Source organism: Triturus cristatus, chromosome 7, assembly GCF_964204655.1.
Source record: "Triturus cristatus chromosome 7, aTriCri1.1, whole genome shotgun sequence".
Classification (NCBI taxonomy): Eukaryota; Metazoa; Chordata; class Amphibia; order Caudata; family Salamandridae; genus Triturus; species Triturus cristatus.
Window position 1 is genome coordinate 1356303186 of NC_140590.1, and position 26088 is coordinate 1356329273.

General features: G+C 47.1%; 1 protein-coding gene across 19 annotated transcripts in view; it reads left to right on the plus strand.

The window, feature by feature from the left end:
- Window positions 1-25441, plus strand: part of LOC146812053 (copine-1-like) — a 633944-nt gene extending 608503 nt beyond the window's left edge. For all 19 annotated transcript variants that reach the window (XM_085619050.1, XM_085619045.1, XM_085619042.1 and 16 more), the window contains one exon: window positions 24409-25441. In XM_085619050.1, the coding sequence (XP_085475176.1) occupies window positions 24409-24519 (111 nt within the window). In that variant the 3' untranslated portion in view covers window positions 24520-25441. The remainder of the gene's footprint in view (window positions 1-24408) is intronic.
- Window positions 25442-26088: the final 647 nt, after the last annotated feature.

The following is a 26088-nucleotide window of genomic DNA, read 5'->3' on the forward strand; positions in this document are numbered from 1 at the left end:
TCGGAGTGCGTGACAGAGGTTGGTGACGCCACCTTCCAGCATGCCAGAGCTATTGTATTAGTTTCCAGATCCAGTTTAGCACCTGGAGAGGTTCACAAGGTAAGGAGTCTATGACTATGATTAGATCTATCAGAAAGAGCATTACAAAATATACAACACTTCAAGTTACTCCTGCTCAACAAAAAATGCAAATAGAAGTGTGGATGTTGCAAAATATAAGGTTGCTTAGTTGCTGATGTGGGTCCTGATTGTTGGGGTCTTTGTGGCCTGTAGAACCAGGACCATGTTTCCAAGGCTAGGCGAGAATTGCCTTGGCTCTAGGTTAAGACGAGCATCCATTTTAAGTGTATGCATTTTGTATAGATGCTTACACCTGTAGCCCCCCAAATCTTGATGCCCAAAATGTGCATTCATGCCAAATTGTCTGATTCTAATTTAATGTCTTTGCATTAAGTGATGTGCCACATTTCAGAAGAGTTGTGAAGTAGTACTCCAAGTCAGAGACACTGCACTTGAAAAGTGTTGATATTTTGGCATCTTGCCAGTACTAACCATAAGCGTACTTATGCTGTCTAGTGCAAATGTGCCAGGCAGAGGGTAGATGTTCATCATACTTCTTGTGTTCCCAGTGGTAAGCACGGAAACACAAGTTTATAGGCTACATGTATACATATCTCTCTGCTTTGTAAGGTACCACTGGTTAGACTTGGACAAACTGTATAGTAAAATTGGAACTGACAAATCTGTCCTGAAGACTATCTATTCCAAGTTCTGAGCTAAACCGACTAAGACGTACCACAGAATAATACAAAACCAACAAGATAAAGTAATCTTGGAAGGTGGTTCGGTGATTTATCTCCACAAGTCATTGCCATCAAGATTTTGTCCTGGCCCCCTCGCTCCCAAATATCGTTGCCCTTAATGCTCTTATACAAAGTAATGGCAGATGCTGGAACAAAAGAATTAAAAAGTGCACTCTTTAAAATGGGTTGAGATATTTGCATATCCTTTCCCACCACTCCACCAGGACTTGCTACCAGTATGGCAGGAGATCATGTCCTAACCATAGCAAAAATCACTAATATAGTAGTCTGATTTATTAGACCAAAGTCCATGAAAACATATACAAAAGGAAATTATGAAATGAAAATTAAACTTATGAAGCGCGACAATTACCCGGGGTATCTAGGCGCTATGGTAATATAAATCTCCGGTTTTACATTTCTTTGAGAAAATGGCCTGTTCCTAAAGTAGTCTTGGGGTTTTGAGTAGGAATAATAATATAGTTGATTGATTGACTGACAGACCAGATTTGCCCAAATAACTTGGACTTAAATTACATCAACAGGACGGCGAGTATTAAGGTCATAGGCAAACTATGTTATAACATGACCTTTCAATGCAAGTCTCCTTCGCATTTGCTGTTATTTACAGCAACATTCATCTCATTTTGATTTTAAGAGGCATCAACGGTAGTCCCAATCTCCTTTGTAGCAAAAGTCGTTTAAAGTCGAGGTCAACTGTGTAGAAAATAAGGATCTGCTTTCATGGTCACCCCCACTTTTTGCTGGTGTCATTATGTTTTGGAACCCAGTCTCTGAACACTCCGCACAATTGAACATGGTGAGTACTTAGGTACACTCCAGATTAGCTACTGTTGTACCCTTGTAAGTCCCTAGTATATGGTACTAAGGTACCTAGGGCATATGTACACCAGGGGTCTCCCATGGGCTGATGCATTTATTATGCCACCCATGAGAGACCACTCAGATTGTGACTACAGGCCTGCCGATGCAGCCTGTGTAAGCTGGTGCTAGCACCACTTACAACAGATATGTTTCCTTATATCTGAGGTCACTGTACTTAAAATCTATACGTCACCCCTAAGGCAGGCCTTTCAATCCGGAAGGCGTTGTTGCTTGGTTCTAAGTGTGATTGTGCCCCTGCATGAACAGGGCACCTACAATACAAGGAGTCGCTTGTCCCGGTTTGTAAGTGCATCTGCCATTGCGACACTTCGAGTGGCCATGAGTCATTACTTGATGACATCTCTAAACTGGCTGTAACGAGTCCTGTCGTGTTTGGTATAAAACATGTTGGACTCATACCCCCACACAGTAAAAGGTGTGGGAGGTATGATTCCATGCACTGTAAAGCTCCTCTAGGAGGTGCTCAGTGCTCCAGGTACCAGTCTTCTAGACAGGGACAGCTGCTGCCGACCAGAGAGACGATTCTGCCCTCCTGCTACTGAGCCAAGCTCGGTCAGTGTCAGTGTATTCTGTCATAGGGTGTTGTGACCACTTCCAAGACTAGACTTAAGGTATAGGGAAAGGGTGGGGGTGCTTGCCAGCGCCACACAAGACTGCTTGAATGGCACATTTGGCGCCCTCCCTGTATACTCCAGTTCAAGGAACCGTTGGCTCCTGCTCTGGTGCGAACCTGGACAAAAAACATGGGAGTATCCTTCCCACTGTCTAGCCTCTCCTCTGGGAGGGACCCCTGAATTGTTCCAAATCTTTCATTAGGGTACATAAGGGCTTACCTGTGGGTTGGTCCCTAAATTTGTTGTGGGACAAGATTCAGATCCAGCACACCACTTCGACCGTCTGGGCACTCTGGACATCGCTGGACTCCGCTTTGGAAACCAAGACTGAAACTGGGAAGACCGGTCCCGGGATGCCTGTTTCCGGTTCATTGAAGACCTGGCTCGGCAGTTCAGGCTGGACTGTTCCCATGAGGCACATGATCAAGACTGATTTGCAAATAGCGGGGTTTGAATTGGTGTAGCGAAGTGAGCTAAAGAACGATGATGGTTTCAACCCAGATCTGTGACTGGGGGTGAGTGTCTGAAAAGGTTCAGCGCTCCCTCCATCTCCTTGTGTTTGCAACTGAGAAAGTTCCTGCTGCTCTTGGTCTCATTGTCCTGCAAGTCTGTTGCAACGTCTGTGCTTGTGCTTCATACAGGTTCTTCACAAGCCCAAGACACCCGAAGGAATCTCCCTTGGAGTTAAGGAGTCATTTCCCTGCATCTGCAGGCACCGCAACAAAGCTGACCGGTATGCTGTTCTGAGCTCTTACGGACTGCAAAAGGTTCAGCAACACAGCTGGTGGTTCTGCAACTCCCTCGAGGCCCACACTGTCTTCCTAGCAAGTTGGAGGCCAGTATCCCTCGTCGGACGCGCTGGAGCAGTGCCCATGTGCACTGCGTCGACTTGCCATTACCAAGGCTTGTTGACTTTCTCCTCCAGAGATCTTCGGGCCCCTAAGAAGCTCCAGCATCTCCTGCAACCAGAATCCTCGTCTGCACCGCATCTTTTGCACCGCCGGCCCTCTTCCTTTGGCAAGCTGCTAGAGGTCCTCTTGCGACTCCTGCGCCTCCGACCTGTGGGTCTTCTCTGACTCCAGTGGGCTCCCCTGCTTGCTTCGGGCCTGCTCTGACTTACCTACTCGTGTTTAGTCACTTGGACCTTGCGGTCCTGACACTGCACCTTTTTCAATAACTGTCTCTTGCCACTGCCAAGGCTTGTTGGTGCCCTGCCAGACACTGACCCCTTGGCACTCGACATCTGACGTGGGACAGCTCCTGAACGTCTCCCTCAGCGTCGCCTGGTCCGTACAGCTGCAACTTCAAGGGCACCCTCCACTCTCCTGCATTCCCGACATGGGTGGGCATTCTTCTTCCGTGCCTACTGGTCACTCCTGAATGGCATAGACTGTCCCCTCTGATTGCAGGTACCTCTCATCTAGAATCCACCTTTAGGTTCCACTGGACACTTTCACCTATTTCGCCAGCGGATCTTCCTGAAATCCTCCATTTTGGTTTACAGCGGTTTCCTACGTCACTTCGCACCTACGCACCAGGCTGTCCTGCTGTAGGTGTCCTGGTTCCTGGGGTATCCACGGATGGGGTAACTCTCCAACCTTCCATCCTCCACAGGGTTTCTTCAGGGTCCACTGAGAAGGGTCGTCCTTCTTTAAAATTGTAACCCCGACTTACCCATAGACTTCCATTGAGTGCGCTGTCGTGTTCCCACTCTGCACACAGCCTTCGTGGGGTATCTAGATACTCTCCTTGGGTCCTCGACTCTTCTATGTCTTCTGGGTCCATTCTGGTCTTAAGTCTTGGTTCGCATACCACTGTTTTTAGTATATGGTTTGGTCTCCCCTGGAGACCCCTATGCATTCTGTGCTATTTATGTATTCTATTGACAAAGTATTGTGTTTATATACATAATACATTGATAATACATTGTGTTGGTGAGTGTTAATAATAAATACATATTTTTTATAACTACACTTTGTGGTTCTTTTACACTAAATTCATATCATAAGATTAAGTGCTGGTAAAACAAGCTGCTTTACACTCCTTCTGGACTAAGCCTGAAGGCTGCTCTCCAGAGCTGCCACTTAAAGAGCTTTCTAAGGTCGAAGACCACTAAAACGGTTGTCTAGAATTATGCAGAGTGCTACACTTACATAAGTGAGCACCATATACTAAGCCAGCCTCCTACAAAGTCTTAATAAGAAATATTAACATATCACCAGTAAAGTTTAGACTTTTGGTATGAGATGCATTGATTTACTTGTTACTTATTAAAGACACAGACAGCAGGTTTAAACAATTTAGATATTTCTGTTCCACTTAGTTATGTAAAATGGTGGACAAGCAGAAGGGCCAGCAAGTTATTCAGGAGCTACAGATGTGGTCTAGTTTGAACTGCGGTTCCAGATCTCTTAAAAGCAAATGCCCATGTCCAAGGTTCATGAGTTTGAAATAGGGCACTGGAAAAAAAAGTAGACCGGGATTCTGCTGCGGATTTGAGCAAGTATAGTTATTTACAGTTACCATGTTGTCGTGAAGTGTCCTGCCCACCCCTGGAGAATGAGCCACTACACACGAGGATCGGGATAGGTTGAGGTATTTTTATTCTAGTTCGAATCACACTTGTGAGCAACAATCCACGATTTGGCTTTGGGTGTCTTTCCCTCCTCTCCACGGTCTGTCTTTCACTCTTCGGGCTCGCACTCCACGCCTCTCCGGGGTTGTTTCAGGAGGGAACAAGACACAAATACACACGTGTGAGATGAGGGACGTGGTTCAAAGGGGATAAAGGGCTAGAGGAGTGTGGGAACACCGGGGGCCGTCACCGTAATATTCCTTAAGAAAAAAAGCAACGTGAATACTCGTAGATGAGTGTGAGGGAAGAAGATAAAAGAAAACTAAAGAGCTTCTTCTCGTCCTAGACGCTCACAACCCCGTGCTCTCCCCGCCTCCCACTAGCAAGTCCCTCCCCGTGAAAAGGTTAGCCCCAGGACTCGGTCCCGTACCTTTCCCAGCCACGCTCCTCCGGGAACGTGGCGGGGCGACTCGTGATGTCGTTGGCCTCCTGGCTCTCCGCTTCCCCCTCCGACTCGCCGTTCCTCCCTCCGAATTGCGTCCTTCGCTCTCCTTCCTTCGGATGTCCCCGCCTCGTCACCGCTCCTCGCTCTCCTCTCTTCCACGTCCTCCGCTGTTCCAACTTGCCTCGCTCTCCACTCTTTCACGTCCTCCGCCCTTCCGACTCGCCTCGTTCTCCACTCTTCCACGTCCTCCGCCCTTCCGACTCGCCTCGCTCTCCACTCTTCGATACCGCTGATCCGCACTCTCTCGCTCCTCTCCTTCGACTCCTCCGCTGGCTTTCGCCCCGCAGTCCTCTTCCTGGTGGGCTTTACCATCAAGCCGAGTGTCTGATTAGTCCGTGTCCGCTGACGTCGGCCCCGCTGTTACCTCCTCCTTAAAGCTCCAGTCCCCGATACTGGAATCAGAGGCATCCTGTGGTCGGGGTGGAAACGAAGAGTCATTACTGTCTCCACCCCGACCCTCCCTATTAGTGGCTGTATGACGCATGTAAACAGCTATAGTCTTGTACAGCATAGTGGAAAAGATGTTTTGAGTGTTAATTAACATCAATATCTTACACCTTTACAACTGTAGTTATACAGTACTTGCCAATTTTATTAATACGTTTTAGCATATGCTTGTGAAGGTGTAATTATCAGGTTTGGCACCTTTTATGGGAAGCAGAGCATAGATGTTTTTTGTTACGCTTCAGCTAGCCATGCTTTATCTTAGAAGACCTTAAAAGGGTTGTTTTCAGAACTCAACCAAAGTTCTTTTTTAACATTATATTAGTTTTTCCTGTCAAACCAACAAAATTACGTTATTTCTTCCCAGATACTCAAACTGCAGGTGGTAGATCCCAACACAGACATAAGATGTTAGGAAACATGCAAATTCAGCAACACTAAATACCTCCTTCTAGCTTTTGGACAACACAGGGGTGGTACCATCACAAAAGCAGTATTGCTAGATGGATAGTGAGCTGTATTTATTACTTTACAAATTCGATAAATGGCACCTCTTATATATGTCAAGAGCTCATTTAACCAGAAAGAAAGCATAAATACTGTCTTTCCTTTGAAATATATCAGTGCTGCAGAGCAGCTACATGGAGTTCCACTTCCATAACTTTTGACTTATTTATTAGATTTGACTTATCACTTCATAGATATTTATGCAAGGCAGACGTATGGTAGAGCCTGCAAAGGAATAAAAAACCTGTAGTTTACATTACAGCCACCTCCAGGTCCAAAAACAATTGCTACAAGTTCTTTAAATAGAAGCTGCTGCTGTCTGAACCAGGAAGAAACTCTTAAGCACAGTTTGCTTTAAAAAAAAAAAAACCTTGTATATTGGAATTATTGGTTGCAACTGACCTGATTTATTCTGCATGTTGTATTCAGTCTATTTATAGTTATCTAAACAACTGGGGATGGAGCCACAGTTAAAGTAGTTTGAGTTTTTAGGAGCTGCAAAGATTGTTCAAATAAATAACTCATGGCGATGGGATAAAAGCTATTTTCATAAACACAAACAGGATATTCTGATTAGCTGGCTTGTAGGATAATAACCACTTCTCATAGCAGTCCTTCAGTAGCCTATCCAGCATTAATGAAATTTGAGATCACTTCTGCCCGTTCGTTGAGATTCATTGAATTCTCTTCAGAGGTCACATGAAATTCAAACTTCAGTCTTTCCTTTAAAGGAGTGTTCTTGGATTGTGTAAATGGGTCAAATAACACTACTCTTAAAAAAATATATACATCTCCAGACCCAGGTGATCTTAATATTTTTCACCCTGTGTTTGGTCCATCATTTCTTAAATCAATCTGTAGATTTGTAGAGCGCTTCTTGTCAATTCTTGAAAAAATAATCTTTAATGATGTTGGAAAACACAGTGAAGGCAGTTGGCAAAGGGTAAACTCCTTGACAAATTCTAGTCTAGCCTTAGAGTTGGTTGCTTTACTTAAGCAACCATTTTTGTAATTGCTGATATGGTTCAACCTATGGTGATTCATGATTTCTAATATCAAAGGTGTTTGGCACTGATAATGATATCCTTATCCATGCACTAAAGTAACACCCGGGTTTTGAAAGCAGTGTACCAGATTGGTTCAAGTACATATCTGGTCATTTACAGATGATCAAATTTAACAGCTCCTTTTTCAGTCCTACTATTGTACCACAAGGAGTTCCTGAAGGTTCTGTTTTACCCCATGTTCTCTTTAATCTGTATATCGACCCTCTGGGTGCCAAATTACCTCTATCTGAAAGCACCCACTTCAGCGGATATTGCTGTAGTAGCCCTGACTATGAACAACATCCAATCCCTGATAACTGCTCCAAATCTCCAATTCATCCCTAGCAAAAACAAATTTCCTACGGGTTTTCCACCAGTCTTGCATGACCCAGTTCAGAAATGGCTAAATTCCACCAACATCCTACAGTGCATCAAAGCCAAGGAAAGGTAAATCATTAGGATTTAGTCTTGATGATCAACTCAATCTCTGCAAACAAATTAACATGACCAGCAAGGCCCCATATCGGTTGAGATTAATTGGTTGGAATAAACCTTGCCTACTGGAACAGGATCCCAAGGCTTTTGTCTAAGCACTTTAACTACCAAGACTTGACTATGGGAATTTCATTATCTCTAAAATTCCTACCCCCTTCCCATCCCCCCCACCCCCTTGTGTCTCAAAATCCTTATTGCACAGAGGACCCCACCCAGTCTTGGGTATTGACTGTGCTTACATTACTCCTTTTTCTAGAATGTCTAAGCTTGTTCCTTATGGACCGTATGTGTTATTACAAACTTGTTTACTGTTTACATAAACATGTAAGGTGTATGGTGAAAATGCTGAAGATCCCATAAGAGCTTGCCAATTCAGCAACTCAGATGCTCTTCTTTTTTTTTTTTTAAACAATTTTTATTATTTTGATATACAACAGTACAAAGCATTCGTATTCGTGTACACAATGCCACAGCAGAAAACCTTTGCGCAATGGTCACTATACCCCACCCCTCTGCAGGACTGCTACGCAGTGTTCTAGGCTTGACAGCCACACCCCAAGAGTATGTCTCAAAGCCTCTCGCTTCAGTCTGAGTCCGAGGCCTCGTCATCCTGCAGTGGTGGTGGTTCGCATATGTCCCCTCTATATTTATTCCATGGCCCCCACACTTTATCCCATTTTCGGGGGCACCCCCGCCTGATGAACACTGATCGCTCAGCCAGCATAGCTCTGTCCATGTCCCCTCTCCAGACAGACAACAAAGGTAGCTCCCCCGTACCCCATTTTTGGGCTATGTTCCGCTTGGCTAGCACAATCCCCAGCGTAGCCCAGCTCTGAGCCTGGCGGCTAAGGTCATTGGGTTCCCACACATTTAGCAGGCATCGCCTAGGCTCTGGTACCAGCGAGACTCCCCCCGCCTGGGACAGTGTCCTCATCACCCGCCTCCAGTATTCTTGGATCTTGGGGCACTCCCATATGGTGTGAAAGAAGGTACCCTCCTCCCCGCAGCCGCGTAGGCAGAATGGGTGTGGTGCCCTACCTATTCTGTGCAGGGTGTGTCTAGTGTAATATGAGCGGTGGAGGATCCGTAGCTGCACCAACCTAAGCCTGGAGGGGATCCCCGCCTCCCGTGGCGACGCCAATGCATCCCGCCAGTCCGGATCGTCAAACTCCCCCACATCGCTGGACCATTTCTCACGCAAGGGTCCCATAGGGTCCGGCAGATTATTTATGAGCTTACGGTATGTGAGGGAGGTAGCCTTTTTGTACATGTAATCTGTTGGCAATCTATCCTCCATGGGTGACGCTTCCGGAACAGCAGCGCCGGGGTCTATGGTTGACAGCAAGGCATGCTTAATTTGCGTGTAGCGGAACCATTCCGTGGACGCCAGCTGATATTGTTGTTGCAGGCGCGTGAAGGGAACCACCGCACCCCCCTGCCACATGTCGCCCACCGTAGATATTCCGATATCGTCCCATTTATCGAAGCCCTTGCAGCCCCTAAGCCTCCCAAGCCGCTTCGTGTCCCACAAGGGCGTGAGCCGAGTCAAGACTCCTCTAAACCCCAGCCTAGCCTGGGCCGCGTGCCATATGGCCACAGTCTGCCTCAGGGGGCCGAACAATTCTGGGGTCAACCTCCCGTCGTACAAGGGCGCTAACATACCCCGCGTTCCTAGTATATCCCTGTCCGCCTTGAAGGCGGGGTCGGAGTGTGGGACATGGAGCCATTGGTTGACAACCTTCAACTGCGCTGCCCAGTAATAAAGCTGGATGTCGGGAAGCGCTATCCCTCCGTCGTACCAACCGCGGGTCAGTTTGGACTGTGCAATACGCGCCGGCCCGTTATTCCACAGGAGACAAGTCACCTGTGCCGCGACCGAGCGAAAGTACGCCGGCGGTATTGGGTACGGCGTGTTTTCCAGCACGTATACGAAATGGGACAAGGCCATCATTTTAAAGAGCGCCGCCTTCCCCAACAAGGTCAGTGGTAGCGCTCCCCAGTGACGGGCCTCTCGCTTGAGGTGGTCCAGTGGGGGCCGAAGATTTTTGTGGAGAAAGTCCGCCGGATCCACTGTGACATGGATACCCAAGTATTTAAATGACCCCTCCGCCAATCTAAGCGGGCAATCTGCCGGCAGCAGCGGTGGAGGGCCGCGCAACACATACATGACCGACTTGGTCCAATTTATGGTATATCCGGATGCTTTACCGAAGACGGCACAGATGTTAAGCAACGTTAATATGGAGCGGCGCGGGGAGGCCAGATACAGCAATACATCATCCGCGTAGAGAGAAACTCGGTCTTCCCAATCGATCGCCCATTGGAGTCCCCGTATCATGGGTTCCCAGCGTATCCACGCTGCCAGCGGCTCAAGTACCAGGGCAAATAACAACGGCGATAGAGGACAGCCCTGGCGCGTACCCCGCGTCAGGGGGAAATCCTCTGACATATGCCCGTTGGCAATGACGTGAGCCACCGGCTTGGTGTACAAAAGCCGGATCCAGGCACAGAACTTGGGCCCAAATCCCAAGTGCTGCAGCACTGCGAAGAGAAAGGGCCATTCGACCATGTCGAATGCCATGTGAGCGTCCAGTGACAGAAGCACCGCTGGCTCCTCCACGCGATCCGCCAGCGCCAGCACACTGTGCAACCGCCTCAGGTTATGGGACGTACTTCTGCCGGGCATGAAACCGGACTGATCTGGATGTACGATATCCGCCAGATACGGTGTGAGCCGTGTCGCCAGTAGTTTGGCCAGGATCTTCACCTCCGCATTGAGTAGGGAGATGGGGCGGTAGGACGGTTCCGCCGGCTTGCCCGGTTTCGGTATCACCGCTATGGTGGCTGTACGCTGATCGGGCGGGAGTTCGCCTTTCTGCAGGCTGTCTACGAACATGTTGAGCAAGTGGGGTGCGAGCGTCTCCACCTTCCGTTTGTACAGCTCGATCGGTATGCCATTGGGGCCTGATGCCTTGCCCGACTGCAGCGCCACCACCGCAGTCTGTATTTCATCCGCAGTGAGATCGGCCTCCAAAGCCGTCACCGCCTCAGGGGCGAGTCGGGGCATATCCAGATCGGTAATATGTGCCAGCGCCTCCTCCACCGTCATGGAGGAAGCAGAAGAGTAGACCGCTCGAAAATGACCTGCAAGGATGCGCACTATTTCGCGCGGGTCAGTTGCTACCTGTCCTCCGTCGGAGCTAAGCTGCGCTATCCACCTAATGCCTCCTTCCCGTCTATTCAGCCATGCCAACAGCTTCCCTGTCTTGTCCCCGACATCGTAGATTTTATGCCTAGTGGCTGCCAACTGCTGTCTGGTACATTCCGCTAGGTGCTCCTTATACCGTGCCTGCGCCACACGAAGACTGCGGGAGGCCTCCAGAGTCGGATTCGCAGCCTGGTGCGACTCTGCCGCACTGAGGTCCGCTTCCAACGCCTGCAGTTCAAGGTGTTTCTCGCGTTTGTGCGCCGTAATGGATGCTATAGCCTGCCCTCTCAGGACTGTTTTGTATGCCTCCCAGAGGGTAGTCGGGGAGTCGACCGAGGAGGCGTTTTCCTGGAAGTACAGGTCCGTCGATTTCCCAAGTGCTTTGTTAATGGCGGGGTTCTGAAGATATCCCGGGTGGATTGAGTAAATACGGCGTCTAGCCAGGTGGTAGTGTGTATACCGCAGGAGTATAGGGGAGTGATCCGATATTCCTCTAGGCCTGATTTCCACGTTGTCTATATGTTGGAGACCGCCAGCCGAACCTAGGAAGTAGTCTATCCTAGTTAGGCTATTATGCACCCCAGAGTGGTACGTGTACTGACGCAGTGTCGGGTGATGTAGCCTCCAGATATCCGTCAGCCTGAGTGCCTCGAAGAAGCTCCCGAGTCGGGATGGCCCCGTACCCCCAGTCCGCGCTGGGTAGCGATCGAGCAGGTCATCTATAACCGCATTAAAGTCACCGCCCATGAGGAGCTCCCCCTCCGGCAAATCGAGCAGAAAGCCACTCAACGCAGGGAGCGCCGTGGCGTGCAGTGCAGGGGGAATGTAGACTGAAACAATATTGAGGGGCCGTCCCTCCCACTGGGCGATGAGCGCTTCGAATCTCCCCGAGTTGTCAGTCCTAACCCTGTGTATAATAAGCGGGGATTGTTTTTTAACCTTAAGACTCTGAAGAACCAAGCCCCGTTTGATTTTGTCACCTAAACCGCGCACGTTCCACGTGAGCAGGGAGAGAGGCTGCATCGGAGTTAGGGGGATCTTATCAGACTGTCCTTGCGCTGTATCAGCCATCGCAGCAGCCGGGGCAGTGGAGAATTGACAGTAAGGATATATCGGTGACGGTCGTGCGTGCTGTGTTTGGTGCGTGTACTGTTCGTTGGAATACCCAATGCATCATTAACGTAAACTGACATAGAAAACCTTTAAACAACCCCCCACCCCCTCCCTGCCTCCCTGCCATACGGACTCTGAACTGCCCGCCACCCCAACTCAGCAGAGTGCTCAAAGCCCAAACCCCCAAACAGTTCTTGCGTGTAACAGTGCGGGAGGTCCGAGGAAGACCAGGAACTCCCAATGTCCCACTGTCCAACTGTTAAAGCATTTCTGAGTGGGCACCGCCTGCCCCAGTAGACCTCCGCGCGCCACACATGACAATAAACCAAGAAGGGCACTTAAGGTATTACAATACTGTATTCTACAGCCGATCTGGGTCCTCCTCTCCTCGTCCACGGCAGTCGACATCTTCCGCCCCCCCCACTCCCCCCCCCCCCCCCCCCCCCCCCCCGGGCGCCGCCTCCACCTGTCGGAGCGTCCATGGCCGCCCACCCGTTGCCAGCCCTCGAGCCAGTCGTGCGCTTCCTCCGGTGTCTCAAAGAACAGCGTCTTTCCTTCCGCCACAACCCTCAGTCGCGCCGGGAAAATCATGGAGTATGGTAAGTCCCGTGCTCTTAATTGCTTCTTGATCTCCAAGAAACTCCTCCGTTGCGCCGACACCGCCGCCGTGAAGTCCGGGAAAAAGGACACCGTCGAGTTCAGTATGCGCAGGGGCGGCGCCACCCGGGCCGTTTGAAGAATGGCATCCCTGTCACGGAAGTTAAATATACGAGCCAGCACAGGCCGGGGGGGCGCCCCAACCTTAGGTCTACCTCCGGGCACCCTATGAGCGCGCTCCACAGAGAAGAAGGATGACAGGCCCCGTGGCTGCAACTTGGTTTTGATCAAGTCCTCCACGTACAAGTCCATGGCGGGATTCCCTTCACTTTCGGGAATTCCCGTGATTCGCACGTTATTGCGCCGGGAGCGCCCCTCCTGATCGTCCATCTTTGCAGCCATACGCTTGTTCGTCTGCCTCTAAGTGGGACACCTTTTGGAGCAGGGAGGCAGTGTCTTTCGTTAGGGCGGCTGTCACTTGCTCCACTTCAGTGACCCTGGCTGTCATTTTCTGAAGGTCCGCCCGGAGGAGGGACACATCCGTGGAGATGGACCCCACTGTTTGCACATTAGTAAGGGCCGCCATGATGTCCTCCAGCGTCACTTTAGGCGCCCCGGCCTCATCTCCGGCCTTGTCCGCTCGCCCAGTCTTCTCCGACATGGTGGAGGCGTCTTTGGCGAAAGCAAATTTGTCCAGTTTACTCAGCTGGTGCGTTCGAGTCCCCCGCCCACTCATGGCTAAGCAGGCGGATGCCGTACCAAAGGGGGGGAGGCTCGCCCCTCACCGGCAACGTGGGGGAGCGGGGGCCCCGGTCAGACACCCCCGCACTCCAGGCAGCCGAATCCGAAACAACGTCGCAGCCCCCAACCGGCAGCACTCCACCCGCGCCAGTGATCCAGCCACAGGCTCACCTCCGGATCAGTCGGGGTCCCGGATTCCGAATCGCACCCTCTCCACTCCTCCAACCGTGTTGCGCAATCCACGCGGCCTCCACAGCCTGCGGTTCCACAGAGCGAGCGTCAGCCTTGTGCCTCTCAGATCGCAGCCCCGGTGCAGGGGAGGGCACCGCCGCGCCACGCCGCGCCCCCCTCAGGGCCGCCTCCAGACGGCCGCGGCGCGGACACCAGGGTCCCTTGTCGGGATGATTCCAGGTCAGCACCACTGTCTCCGGCACCTTTCGCGGGCAGATCAGACGCCTTCCGCTTCGCCCCCGGGCTCACAATCAAATCGAGGCCCCGGCTTCAGCCGGCGGCGCAAGCCGCAAAAGTTCAAGACGGCGCAGTCTGAGTTTCGGAGCACGGAGGAGCCCCCAGGGCACTACGGGCGGCGTCGCTATCCTCAGGCACACGTCGTTTAGGGACAGTTGTAATTGCGGATGACTGTTCGGATGCAAGGGGAGACGATCTCACCCTCGGAGCTCCTTCAGGCTGCGGCCATCTTGCTCAGCAGCTAGCCACGCCCCCTTCAGATGCTCTTCTTGAAGGTTGTCTTCAGCACACAAAAAAAAAGGTACCCTGAATCTGTCATTTTCTGGCAGTTTAATCCATTTCTGATTCTCTTCTGCCTACGCATCACCTCTATATCTGCTTTCAGAATAGAACTGACACCTTTTATTCTTGCACACCACTTACCTTTATTCACTGTCTAGCATCTTCTCTTTTTTGCTCCAGGCTGATTATCTACATGAATGTTTAATTATATAAATTGTGAATTGTACCATACCTAACTATACTCTCTATTATAGACTGGTTGATATTGGATTGATAACCTACTTTTTGTACATGTGTTAACTAATTTTGCATTCACTTGAATGTGTTATTGGACCTGGTCTCTTTACTTGCTCGGAAATGCCTATCTGATCCTACTTTGACCAGTGAACCTTTAGTTAAGAGCCTTGATGGTATCAGACCTTGTATGTGCTGTTTAAGATCTCTCAATTAGATAAATTAACATGGCCTTTAAGGCAATCATACCTGATGTGTTATGTACAAACATACATTTTTATAAATGTTGTTTTAAAAGTGTTAAAACTGGATTGTTTACATTTTAATAGTGCATAAGCATTTAGAATGTGCACATTTTAATGTCTACCCTTTTTAAAAGGATTTGTAAACCACAGTGCTACCATCTTCCCTGTGTAAGTCATGTTCACTGCTAACCCACACCCTAGGTGTGCTTCTCTTTCTTTGCACAGATTAATGTATTTACCCTTATTATGCCTTTTTTTGCTGTGTTTGGTCCTCCTGCAACTCCAGCTAGAGTCACTTCTTAAATGCACGTCAAGGAGGAACTGTAAAACGGGAATCTCACAGCCTAGAGACCCAAAACAATCAAGATGTGCCTCATAAGGATGAGAAACTGTTTCTTTCCTCGTGCTTATTTTTTTCAAAATAAAGCATTCTTAAAATATTTTAGAAAAACATGTAGGCAATATTTTATTGGAGTCTACTTTGTCATTTTTAAGGTCTAGCTACACAAAACGATATTTTAAAATCGTTTTGGTGAGTACTAATACCTCACCATAAAATTAAACATGATGGATTTGCTTTCCACTGTTAGCAATCTTTTTCTATGCCCTTGATATGCCTTTTCATATACAAAAGCAAAACCTCCTTTGAAACCAGCTCTGCAAATGCAGCTAGATGGTCAACCTCATTCCCCCCCCAACTTTCAAATCTGTCCAAGTCCATTAACGCGTTTCTGTCTAGTAAAGTCTTATCTGTTACACTCCTATCAGATATGCTATTGTCCCTGGATGCAAAACTTAATTTCGATAGATATTTCTACCTGTAGATTCCTCACCTGTACAATTCAAGGCATCAGACTGGATCCAGAAAACTTCAAAGCTCTTAAGTTGGCAGTAGAGGCCTCCGGTCTTGGTCGATGCCGGAAGTGACATCAGGCTGCTTCACTGAGGCCATAAAGACCCCACCCCTAGCGCAACAACCTTAGTTACCTTTTTTCCGTTCCACGGATCTGAAGCTTCGCACGGAGTAGTTTCCTCACATAAAATTAATTTAGCAGTACCATCTCTGCTCCCAAGAAACAGCGTTCAACCCCTGCAGGGATTGTGAGGGATCTTTGTCCATTATGGACCTCACACTTTTTGTCTTTAATGCCTGGGGTCAGACCATGAATACCGGGCCTGTGTTTCTTGCCTCAGCATGTGACCCAAGGGCATAAAAGAAGGGGAAACTAAGCTATTAATTGCCAGGGCCAGAAAGGACCATCAGCACCACAAAGTATTGCGGAATCGCTCTAGGTCCCCATCCTCCTCAGCGGGCAAGAAAAAGAAGAAACATCAGAAGTCAAAGAAACACTCTAAGGTAAGTCTCCCCTTGCTGTTTGTCTCATATAGAACCTTCGTCCTGTGAGCCGGAGTTCATCATCTTGACCCTGTTGGCTTCTCCTCTATGCAGTTCTGCTCCAATACTGGACTCTTCTCCGGAGCAACCTTCTGTTCTTCGGGAGCCTTTGGCTTCGATACCTCCGCTGCACAAGGTTCCAATGTCAGTGCCAGTTTTTCTGTGTTCCCGACCCCAGGGTTGGACCTGGCTGTGTTCCTTAAAGCTATGTATTCCACCTTCTCCATGGCATCAATGCAGACTGGTGTCCCTACAGGGCAAGCAACCCTCTATCGGTTCCCATTGTTCATGCCCTTCCATCTGATGCCTTTCAGCACCACTCCAACGAATCCGCTGCCAGTTCCGCATTGTTTTGACCCTGCGCTCAGGTGCATGGCTCCTCAGCAGTTGACGCCAGAGCCGGATGTGGTGCCATCTTTGTCGCAGCCCAGCCTTGCCCCTCAGAACAAATTCCCTAGAGATGCTCAACGACTTTTGGATGAGAGAGTATAGAAACCGTCATGATATTTTTGGTTAGGACTCTGACTTGAAAGATCTCCTTCCCCTCCTTGGAGACCTTGAACATGACACCTATGAATTTCAAGAACTGTTCTCCGCCAGCGGCATAGACACATTCCCAAATTTAGCTATGGACTTCCTCACTGGTTCAGCAACGCCTGAACTGGTCTCTGCATAAGGTGATTCTGAAGGCTACCAAAGTCCTGGATTTATAATTGTCTACCACAGAAACCAAGACTAACGTCCTCACAGTGGTCCTTTTGGCACCTTCTTCAACACCGGGACTCCTTCTTCCCTTTAGTGAGTCTTTTTTAGAGCCCAATTTGGTGGCATTGAGAGAAACCCTCTTCCACTTCGGTGGTCTCAAGTCTTGTAGTTCAACGGTATCACCCAGCTTCAGGTGACCCAGCGTTCCTTTCGGCCCATCCATCATCGGAGTGCCTTGCGGTTCAAGCCGCCTGTTTCAGGAGCCAATCATGGCAGTGCTTTCCAAACAGTTCCTGTCTTGATGCTTGGGGCAACAACGCTTTTTCCGCAGGGACTATGGCCTTGAAGTCCCTTAACATTAACTGCCTTCTGGACAAGTACAATCGTGCCTTGTTGGATATGGCCCAGATGATCTTGCCACATGTTCTGGATGACATGAAAGACCATTTCCAGTAACTCCTCATTCTCGAACGTCAGAATGACTCGCGCTGTATTATAAAATCTGGGAATAACACTGCAGATTTCGTAGTCTGTGCAATTGCCACTGCAGTCACCATTTGTAGGCATGCTTGGCTCCGCACATCTAACTTTTTTGTAGATGTCCAGGCAAATCTTATGGACCTTCTTTTTGATGGAGTTCGACTTTTTGGTGACAAGGCTGATTAAGCTTTTGAGTGTTTTAAAACCAGCAAGGGCACTAGACACTCCCATTTCCTGCAAATTCCACCTCTGACCAAAGACTACAGCAAGTTTTGTCACTTTCGCAGCTTCTCAAAAGGGTCTTCCTTTCGTCCAAACCCCACAATAGCCGAATCCTTTTGTCAGACTATACAGAGGCAGAAACTTGGGAAAAGGGCGCAGATCTGCCTTCTAACCCCCCTCCTTCTCAACCACATGCCAAGAAAGCAGGTGTCATTTACTTCCCCAAGTTCACCTAGAGCCTGTGGGAGGGCAGGTGTTTTTATTTTCTTCCAGCCTGGAAGGCCATTACTTAGACAACTAGGTCCTTTAAGTCATAGAAAAGGGCTACAGTGGAATTGGTGCCAGAGCCAGAATGTGGCCAGGGATGTAACCACATTACTTCCTGGTGCCCCAAGAAGGATGGCAGTCTGTCCCATCCTGGACTTCAGGGACCTGATCTTCCCTAAAAAGGTCAGTTTGATTCTTACCCTAACTCAAGTTCTACTTGTGTTGTAGCTTTGAGACTAGATGGTGTCGCTTGACCAGCCGTATGCTTATTTCCACTCCTCTATCCTGCGGTCAGATCTGAAGTACTGGCGGGTTTTGGTGGGTTCTTTGCATTATCAGTTTGCAGTGCTGAAATTTGGCATTACATCGGCACCTCAAGTCTTTACGAAGGCGATGACAAGGGTTGTGGCCCATCTCAGGAAGTGGGACATCCCTATTTTCCCATGCTTGGGTGGCTTGCTAATAAAAGCTAGTTCACTAGACGTGGCGTTGCGCTGTCTGCAGTATCTCTGAGGTACCACCTGGGTTTCTCCATCAACTAGCCGAATTTCAATCTGTGGCCTCCCAACAACTCCAGTTCTTTGGTACTGGGCACTACCTTTTTCCATGCCTTTCCTCCACCTCAGAGGATAACTGACATCCAGGAAATGGTTCCATTCTTTCATCAAGGTGCAAGAGTCCAGGTTCTGAGAGTCCTCATATTACTAGGTTTGCTGGATTCCTATATTCTCTTAGTCACGCTTGCACGTTGACACAGGAGGACATTACAGTGGTGCCTCAGCAGGCAGTGGCTCCAGTACAGTGGAGCAGCCTGTTTGAATCCATAATAATCTCCCCCAGCGCTACGGCAAAAGTTACGTAGTGGTGAATGAGGTGAACCTGAGCTGCTGGATGGCCTTCATACCATCTTTGACTGTGTCTACTTAAGTGACGTATAAATCCAAAAACGTGTGTAGAGCTAATCTGGAGAACAGAGGCTTCTGTTCTCCAGAAGAGCAGATTCTTCACATCAACCTCCTGGAACTGCAGGTGATTCGGCTAGCGCTCAAGTACTGCTTTCTCACTATCCAAGATCGGTCCATCCAGATATTGAGCGAAAACATATTAGTGATGTTATGTGAACAAACAAGTGGGCAAAGGGTCTCAACTTCTTTGCCTGGAAGTGTTGAGTCTTTGGGCTTGGCACACTGTCAAGGGATCTGGCTCACCGCCAATCACCCAGCGGGGTCTCTGAATGTCAGGGCCGACAGCCTGAGCTGGCATCTTGCCGGTCACAAGTGGCATCTTCTACTGGACTTAGTCTAGGATAGCCTAGCCCAGTGGGGGCACTACTCAGGTGGACTTGTTCGCCTTCTTGGAAAATGCTCATTGCTAGCAATTCTGCGCCCTCCAGTATCCATTGAGGAGTCTTGGGGGACGGTTTTCAGTTGTGATGGAACTTTCACCTGTGTTGGACCTGGACCTTTCTGCAGGGTTATCCCCAAAACCGTTGCCTTCCTCCACCTATTTTACTGAATAGTTTTTTGCTGGCTTTAGGACTCTGCACACTTTACCAGTGCTAAAGTGATTGTGCTCTTTCCTTAAAACATGGTAACATTGGCTCATACCCAATTAGCATATGTAGTGTTCTTGTTAGTCCCTAGTAAAGTGCACTGCATGTCCCCAGGGTGTGTAAATTAAATGCTACTAGTGGGCTTGCTGCACAGATTGTGCCACCCACTTAAGAAGCCTTTTAAACATAACTCAGGCCTGCCATTGCAGAGCCTCTTTGTCCAGTTTTAAACTGCATTGTCAACCTGGCAAAACAAACCTTTTGCGGGGCCCAAATCTTCCATTTTAATAAATGTCACTCTTAGGGTAGGCTCTGGACAGCCCAGAGGGCAGGGTGCAGTGTATCTGAAGAGGTTGGACATGTACCTTTAAGTTTTATATGTCCTGGTAGTGCAAAACTCCTAAATTTGTTTTTCATTACTGCATCTCTCCTATAGGTTAACATTGGAGTTGCCTGATTGCATTTTATAAGTGTACTTTCCAAATAGGAAGAGATAAGCAGTTCATATTTGGTGTGTCTGGAATGGCAATTTAAAATCCTAATTTAAGGTGAAGTCAGATTTTAAATTGCAATTCTGAAAGTGGCACTATTGTAAAGTTTACATTTTCATACCTTTGCTGTTTGGTGCCTGCAGTCTGTCTCTGGTCACATGACTGGGTGTAACTGACACCCCATTTAGGCGCTCCGGGGTCTAGCATTATTGGGAAGCCATGCCAAGTCTCTCGAGGGTCTACAGGCAGCTGCCCAATCCATGTGGAACCAGTGCTTCTCGCGCACTTGGGCCACCCATTCTGAAATGTATCGGAGATGGGCTATCCAGTAATATTCGAGGAGGTTGGGGCATGCCAATCCCACGATCTCTGGGGAGCATCAAGACAGAATTGGATAGTCTCCGGTGTTTCCCACCCCAGATAAAGTTGCATATGTCCTGTTGGAGAGCAAAGATCGCCTTCTGTGAGATGGGGTTGGCAGTGTCTGTAACAGGTAAATCATTTTGGGCAGGATGGATATTTTGACGGCGTTGAGGCACCCCAGTCATGACACCTGCAGCACTTTTATTAGCAGAGGTTGTCTAGGACCAAGCGTCAATATTCCAGCCAGTTGACGAGGGTCTAAGTTCTCACCTTTTTGATTTGCCCCTTAATAGTTGTACTCTACGACTGTTAACTTTCAAAACTGTGTTTTTAATAGCTATCACTTCTGCTAGAAGGCTTAATGAGCTGCAATCCCTGAGCTGCTGCCCCCCTTCACCTCTTTCTATCCTGAAGTTGATGTTGCAAACCTGGGCTGCTTCCTAGGGTGGTGACCCCTTTACATCTCAGTCAATCCATCACACTTTCAACATTTTATCTCCCTCCCACCCCAATCCTACCAAAAAGGAGTAACGTTTGCATCTGTTGGATCCTAGGCCGTCTGCTAATTACTACTTGGACCGCACCAAGGACTTTCCACTAGATGACCAGCCCTTTGACGGTATTGTAGTGACAAAAAAGGCAAGGTGGTGGAAAAGAGGATTGGTCTAGACCTACATCTTAGCCAAGAGATCCTATAGAAGGGATAAAGGCCAGTTCCACCAGCGCTAAACCTACTTCTTCTACCCTTGTTAGGAGGGTTCCTAGTGCAGAAATTAGTATGGTGGTGACATGGCTGTCCTTGCACACTTTCGCCAAACACTACTGCCTGGATTCTAAGGTGTACAGCGATGGGCACTTCGTCAGGTCCGTTCTTCAAGATTTTCAACATCTAACCATCCTTCAACCCTCCTGGTAGGGTATTGGTATGACATTTTCTGTAGGTGAGGAATTTTGCAGGTAGAAGTATCCATCAGAAGGAAAAGTTACTCACCTGCAGTAACAATCTTTCTGGTGGTTACCTGCAGATTCCTCACTGACCCCCTTGCCCCCAATTTGATAGATGCTTTTTAACGAAAGTTAATAAGATCTCAAATTATCTTTTGGTACTGCACTACTAGCTCTGTCTTCTCGTCCGAAGCCTGGGAAAAAATGGATTAACCTTATGTTTTTGCACCAGAACAGGTGCTTTTTAGTCTGTGACGCTGCCTGATGTCACTTCTGGTGTCGACCGAGACAGGTGCCCTCTACTGGTGACTTGAGAGCTTTGACTTTTTCTGGATCCAGTCTGTTGCCATGGGATTGTTCTACAGGTGAGGATTCTGTAGGTAGAAAGAGTATCCACTTGAAAAATTGTTACCAAAGGCAAGTAACTTTTTCTTTGGCTACTTGACACACCACAGTGCCTTGGAAAAATACAGACTGAAGAGGACGAAGAGGTATTGAGCACTGTGGCTCTGTTACATTGAATCATTTTAGACAGAGGTGCACCTCACCACCCCCTGCCGCATCTTCCTTATCAAAGCACTTTCTCCCCTGAAACCCTTTCCTCAGTTCACCTCTAGCTTTCCTTTCCATTTTGTGACCACTACCTGTTTAGAGTGAAACCAGACCACTAGCCTTGGATGGGTGTGCATGTTATTGTTTTAACCTGTGAAAAACACACTTCTATCCAGTGCCTGGTTTCCTTTTTTAAGGGTTAATTCTTGAGTGAGCTGTTCTATAGAAATGCAATAAAGCAATATCCTTCCAATTTTCCCCATTTAATCTGCCGTCTTCATTCACACATTGGTGTTGGTGGTAGATCCATTACAAACAAGCATTTGCAATGCAATAGGTCTCGCATTTGCTAGAGTTTCAGCTATTGGCATTGTAAATGACAATGCGTTTTATTTAAAGGTTTGTTTAAAAGCATAAATAAAAGGCATTGTCATTTTACAATGCCAATAGCTTAAACTCTCGCAAATTATTGCATTTTTTTACCACGCGAGTTTAAGCGATTGGCATTGTAAATGACAAAGCCTTTTATTTATGTTTTAAAAACCAAAACAAATAAAAGGCATTGTTATTTTCATTGCCAATAGGTCAACCTCGCGTACATGCGAGACCTATTGCATTGCAAATGCTTGTTTCATGTGGCATGAAGATAAACTGAGGGTCTGAATATGTATTTACTTATAGAGCACGTGGGAGCTGAAAATTATGTGCTTTACATGGTAAGAGTAACCGAGACAAAACTCTTACAATAAAGTGGAAGAAGCACGCAAGAGATGAGAAGCTTGCAGGGGAGTGCAGTTAGCGCCTGGCGAGTGAGAGCGCTGGACCAAGAAATAGCCGGAGCCAGCGAGAGAGAGTCGGAGCAACCAAGAGAGGGTCGGAGAAACCGAGAGAGGGTCAGAGGAAATGGGGGAGGAATAGGAGAATAAGGGAGGAATAGGACGAACTGGGGGTGGGGGGGGTTTGGGGGTGAAGGAGGAGGGAGGCAGAGTTAAAACGTGGAGTGAGTGACGCTAAGACCGAGGCACACGTAACTCGAGGTGTAATTCACAGGTGAGAAATCGGCACTGTACGTGCTTCACCTAGGTCTAGGGCTGCCCGACATCTGCAGTGGCATCATGGACTATATACCCACTAATATGTGACCACGTTGAGACTATTCGGATAGTTACTGGGAACTCATGAAAGTCAGTAAAATATATGAAAAACAAGCAGGCACAATCTACTGTAAAAAGCTGTTATTCTATGTAAACGTCCACGGATTCCATAGATAGGCACTTGAGAACGATTCTTGTCTGCCATTGAACATCAGCCCATGCGCGTTATCGAACTTTGTAAGTTGCCGATAGTCTCATGTTTTGGGATCTACCAACCTACCCCGATCCCATACAAGGAAATGCTGTCTTCTTTCAAACCTCTGAATGGAAGCCGGGGAAGTTACGGTCACTGACTTAGAAAGAGGACTACGATTGTGAAGCCGTATATTGGACACAACTTGGAAGTCATAGAGGAAAGGAGGAAGCAAGTTAATACTTCACGGACAAGGGTTCTTGTGAGAGGTATATGTATATGTGTAGCATTATGTAAGACATTGAATACTTGTATATGTACAAGCTGTAACTAAAACAGATTCAAATGTAATTAAATGTAATTATACATGTAATTGGTAAATTAAACAAAATTGTTGATTTGCTTCAGAAAGTAAACATTAAGGAGGGGATGCAATGCATGTATTATCAGAAATGGCTTGCTGAAAAATTACCCGTAAAAAGACAAACTGAAAAATGGCCGCCAGGGCTAGACAATGCTATGGATGAGCAGGGTAGACAACAGCCATGCCTGTCTGGAGCAAAAAAAGCAACCATCGCTAATCAGGCTATCTTACACACTTAATATTTAGGTACAACAATAGCATAGTGAAATATGTCCGAAAATTGTTTTAAACGATAGTCAGTCTTTTGATCTACTACCTATAAAGACCTCTTGTGGAATCTAATATGGGAGATACATATACAGGCAAAAACACAGCTATTGCATTTCACGTTCCCAATCCCAGCTCCGAGCAGCGCATGCGCGCTGACTCAGCGAGACCTAACTGAGTCAGCGCGCATGCGCTGCTCGGATAGACTTTAGTAGGTGAGTTTTCAAAGTGCTGCTGAAGGCTAGCGGTTCGCGTGTGCACGCTCGTGTGAACGCAAGCTTGTCGCCAGCCAGCAGCACTTTGAAAACTCACCTACTAAAGTCTCTCCGAGCAGCGCATGCGCGCTGACTCAGCGAGACCTAAAAAAGGACTACTCAGCTGGTATTACTGTGTATCATTTCCGTATTCTTTCTGTAAATCGCATGATTTAAAGCCATATTAATTAGAGGAAAAGGATACAGGTGCTTGTCTCTTGCCGTTTGAATTTCAGTTGGTGTGCATAGATTTTTTTTCTGGCTGTTGGTGGGATGGAAGCGGGCACAATGACAAACATTGACCTGCCATGACTAATGACATTGATTAAATACAATCACTAGATGCGCCTTGGCGTCAGGGCTTTTCAGGTGTGTTTTTCTTTTCTTTTTTAAGAACAGGGGTTTTGGTAATGAACCTAGATGACAATTGTTTCTTAGTTCAAGACCTTGCTAACCTCATATTTATTCTGGTCTTTACAGGCTCCCAAAGAAGCTCTCTCTCAGGCTGTGCTGGCTGAAGTCCCCAAACAGCTGGTCTCGTATTTTAAGCTCCTTGGATTGACGCCTCTTAAGCCGCCACCGACAGTGTAATTTGTGCCCTGCTGATAATGAAAAAACCAGACACCATCTAGCTCCGGCATGAGAGAAACATATACATTATGCTGATTTAAATGTATCTTTAGTTTATGCACATCATGAAACCTGAAGAAAGTAATGTTGAAAACGCTTTACTGAAATCAGTGCCAACAAATTCTTTCAAATAGTTGCATGCTAGGTAGGCAGAGTAGTTGCCCTAACATAGATAGTCCACATATCCTATTGTTTTACTGGTATTTCTCTTGTGCGATTAGAGTGGTGGTAGATGCTTCATGTGGTACAGCAGCAGCAGTCAGTTCAAAAGGATTGTCAAACTGGGGAGACCAAGTTAAAGCAGTAATTGGGAATTAAGGAATTATCAAGTAATGGGTATGAAGTAACGTTTGCACCCTTGGGTACCAGACAGGTCTGTGTCTGAATGTAATTCTTTTAGACGGTATGCAGAATGCGACTGTCTGGGACAATCGTACCACCCATGGTTTGCTTCTTAATGTCGAATCCATATAGAATATAGATGTGTGTGACCAGCAATTGTGAACATATTGAATTGTTTCTAATGTCTTGTTTGTCACAATAAGCAACCATTTTTAATTGCAGGCCAAATATTTCTGTTTAGTACTGTACCTCCTAATCATGTGTTAAGTTAATACGAATGCACCAGTTTATACCTGATGACCAAAGTTCCATGAACAATCCTCCTATGGACTGAAAAGGATTGAAAACATTGAGACCAACTTGCTCATGCCTTTAAGAAACAAGCAAGGGTTGTAATTTAGGCATGTGACATGAATGTTTATAGAATAACCAATGTAAACAGTAAATATAAAATGTACTGCTTGTACCAAGAGTTGTATCTAAATCATTCAAAATGTTGGAAGAAATAGATATTTTCATTAAATTCAATTTTCGAAAAAAACACTCAATTTTGTTACACTCAGGGTTCTTTATACAATCCGCATCCAGTCATTCTTGTTTAAATTGAAATATTGTATGCAAACACTTTATCTACTAACATGTGCGCATAGTCATGAGTTTTTTGTAGGTATGAAATATCAGTTTTTGTAGTTCTCCTTTTATTACATTTGCTTCAAGTCGGACAGATATTAAACTGATTTGAATCAACATAAAGATATGGATATGACTGGGAAGTCAAAATGGGAGCAATTGACTTCTATATTAAACATATATTGATCGTTCTTAAAGCAGGTTTGCTTAGAAAACTGAAATCTACCTCAATGTGGCATTTCTCCTTAATAGAAGCACATATCAAGAAGGTACTCTTGTCCAACATACTTGTTGGGCGCCTTTGGCAAGCTTAAACTGCATACTTTGAGGAAACCCTAGAGACTGAGTAAAGACAACACTAAACTGTGGGGATCTACAAAGAAAATATGTAAGATCATAAAATGTTGCAAACTGGCATACAAAATCCACAGCTGGACATTGCAAAAGACACATTCCAAAAGGAGGAAGCATATTCTAAACAACACATGATTTCCCAAAACAAATGTTTGGAATCATAGAAGGTGGTCCTTAAAAGGGTCTCTAAAAAGACCATGTTAA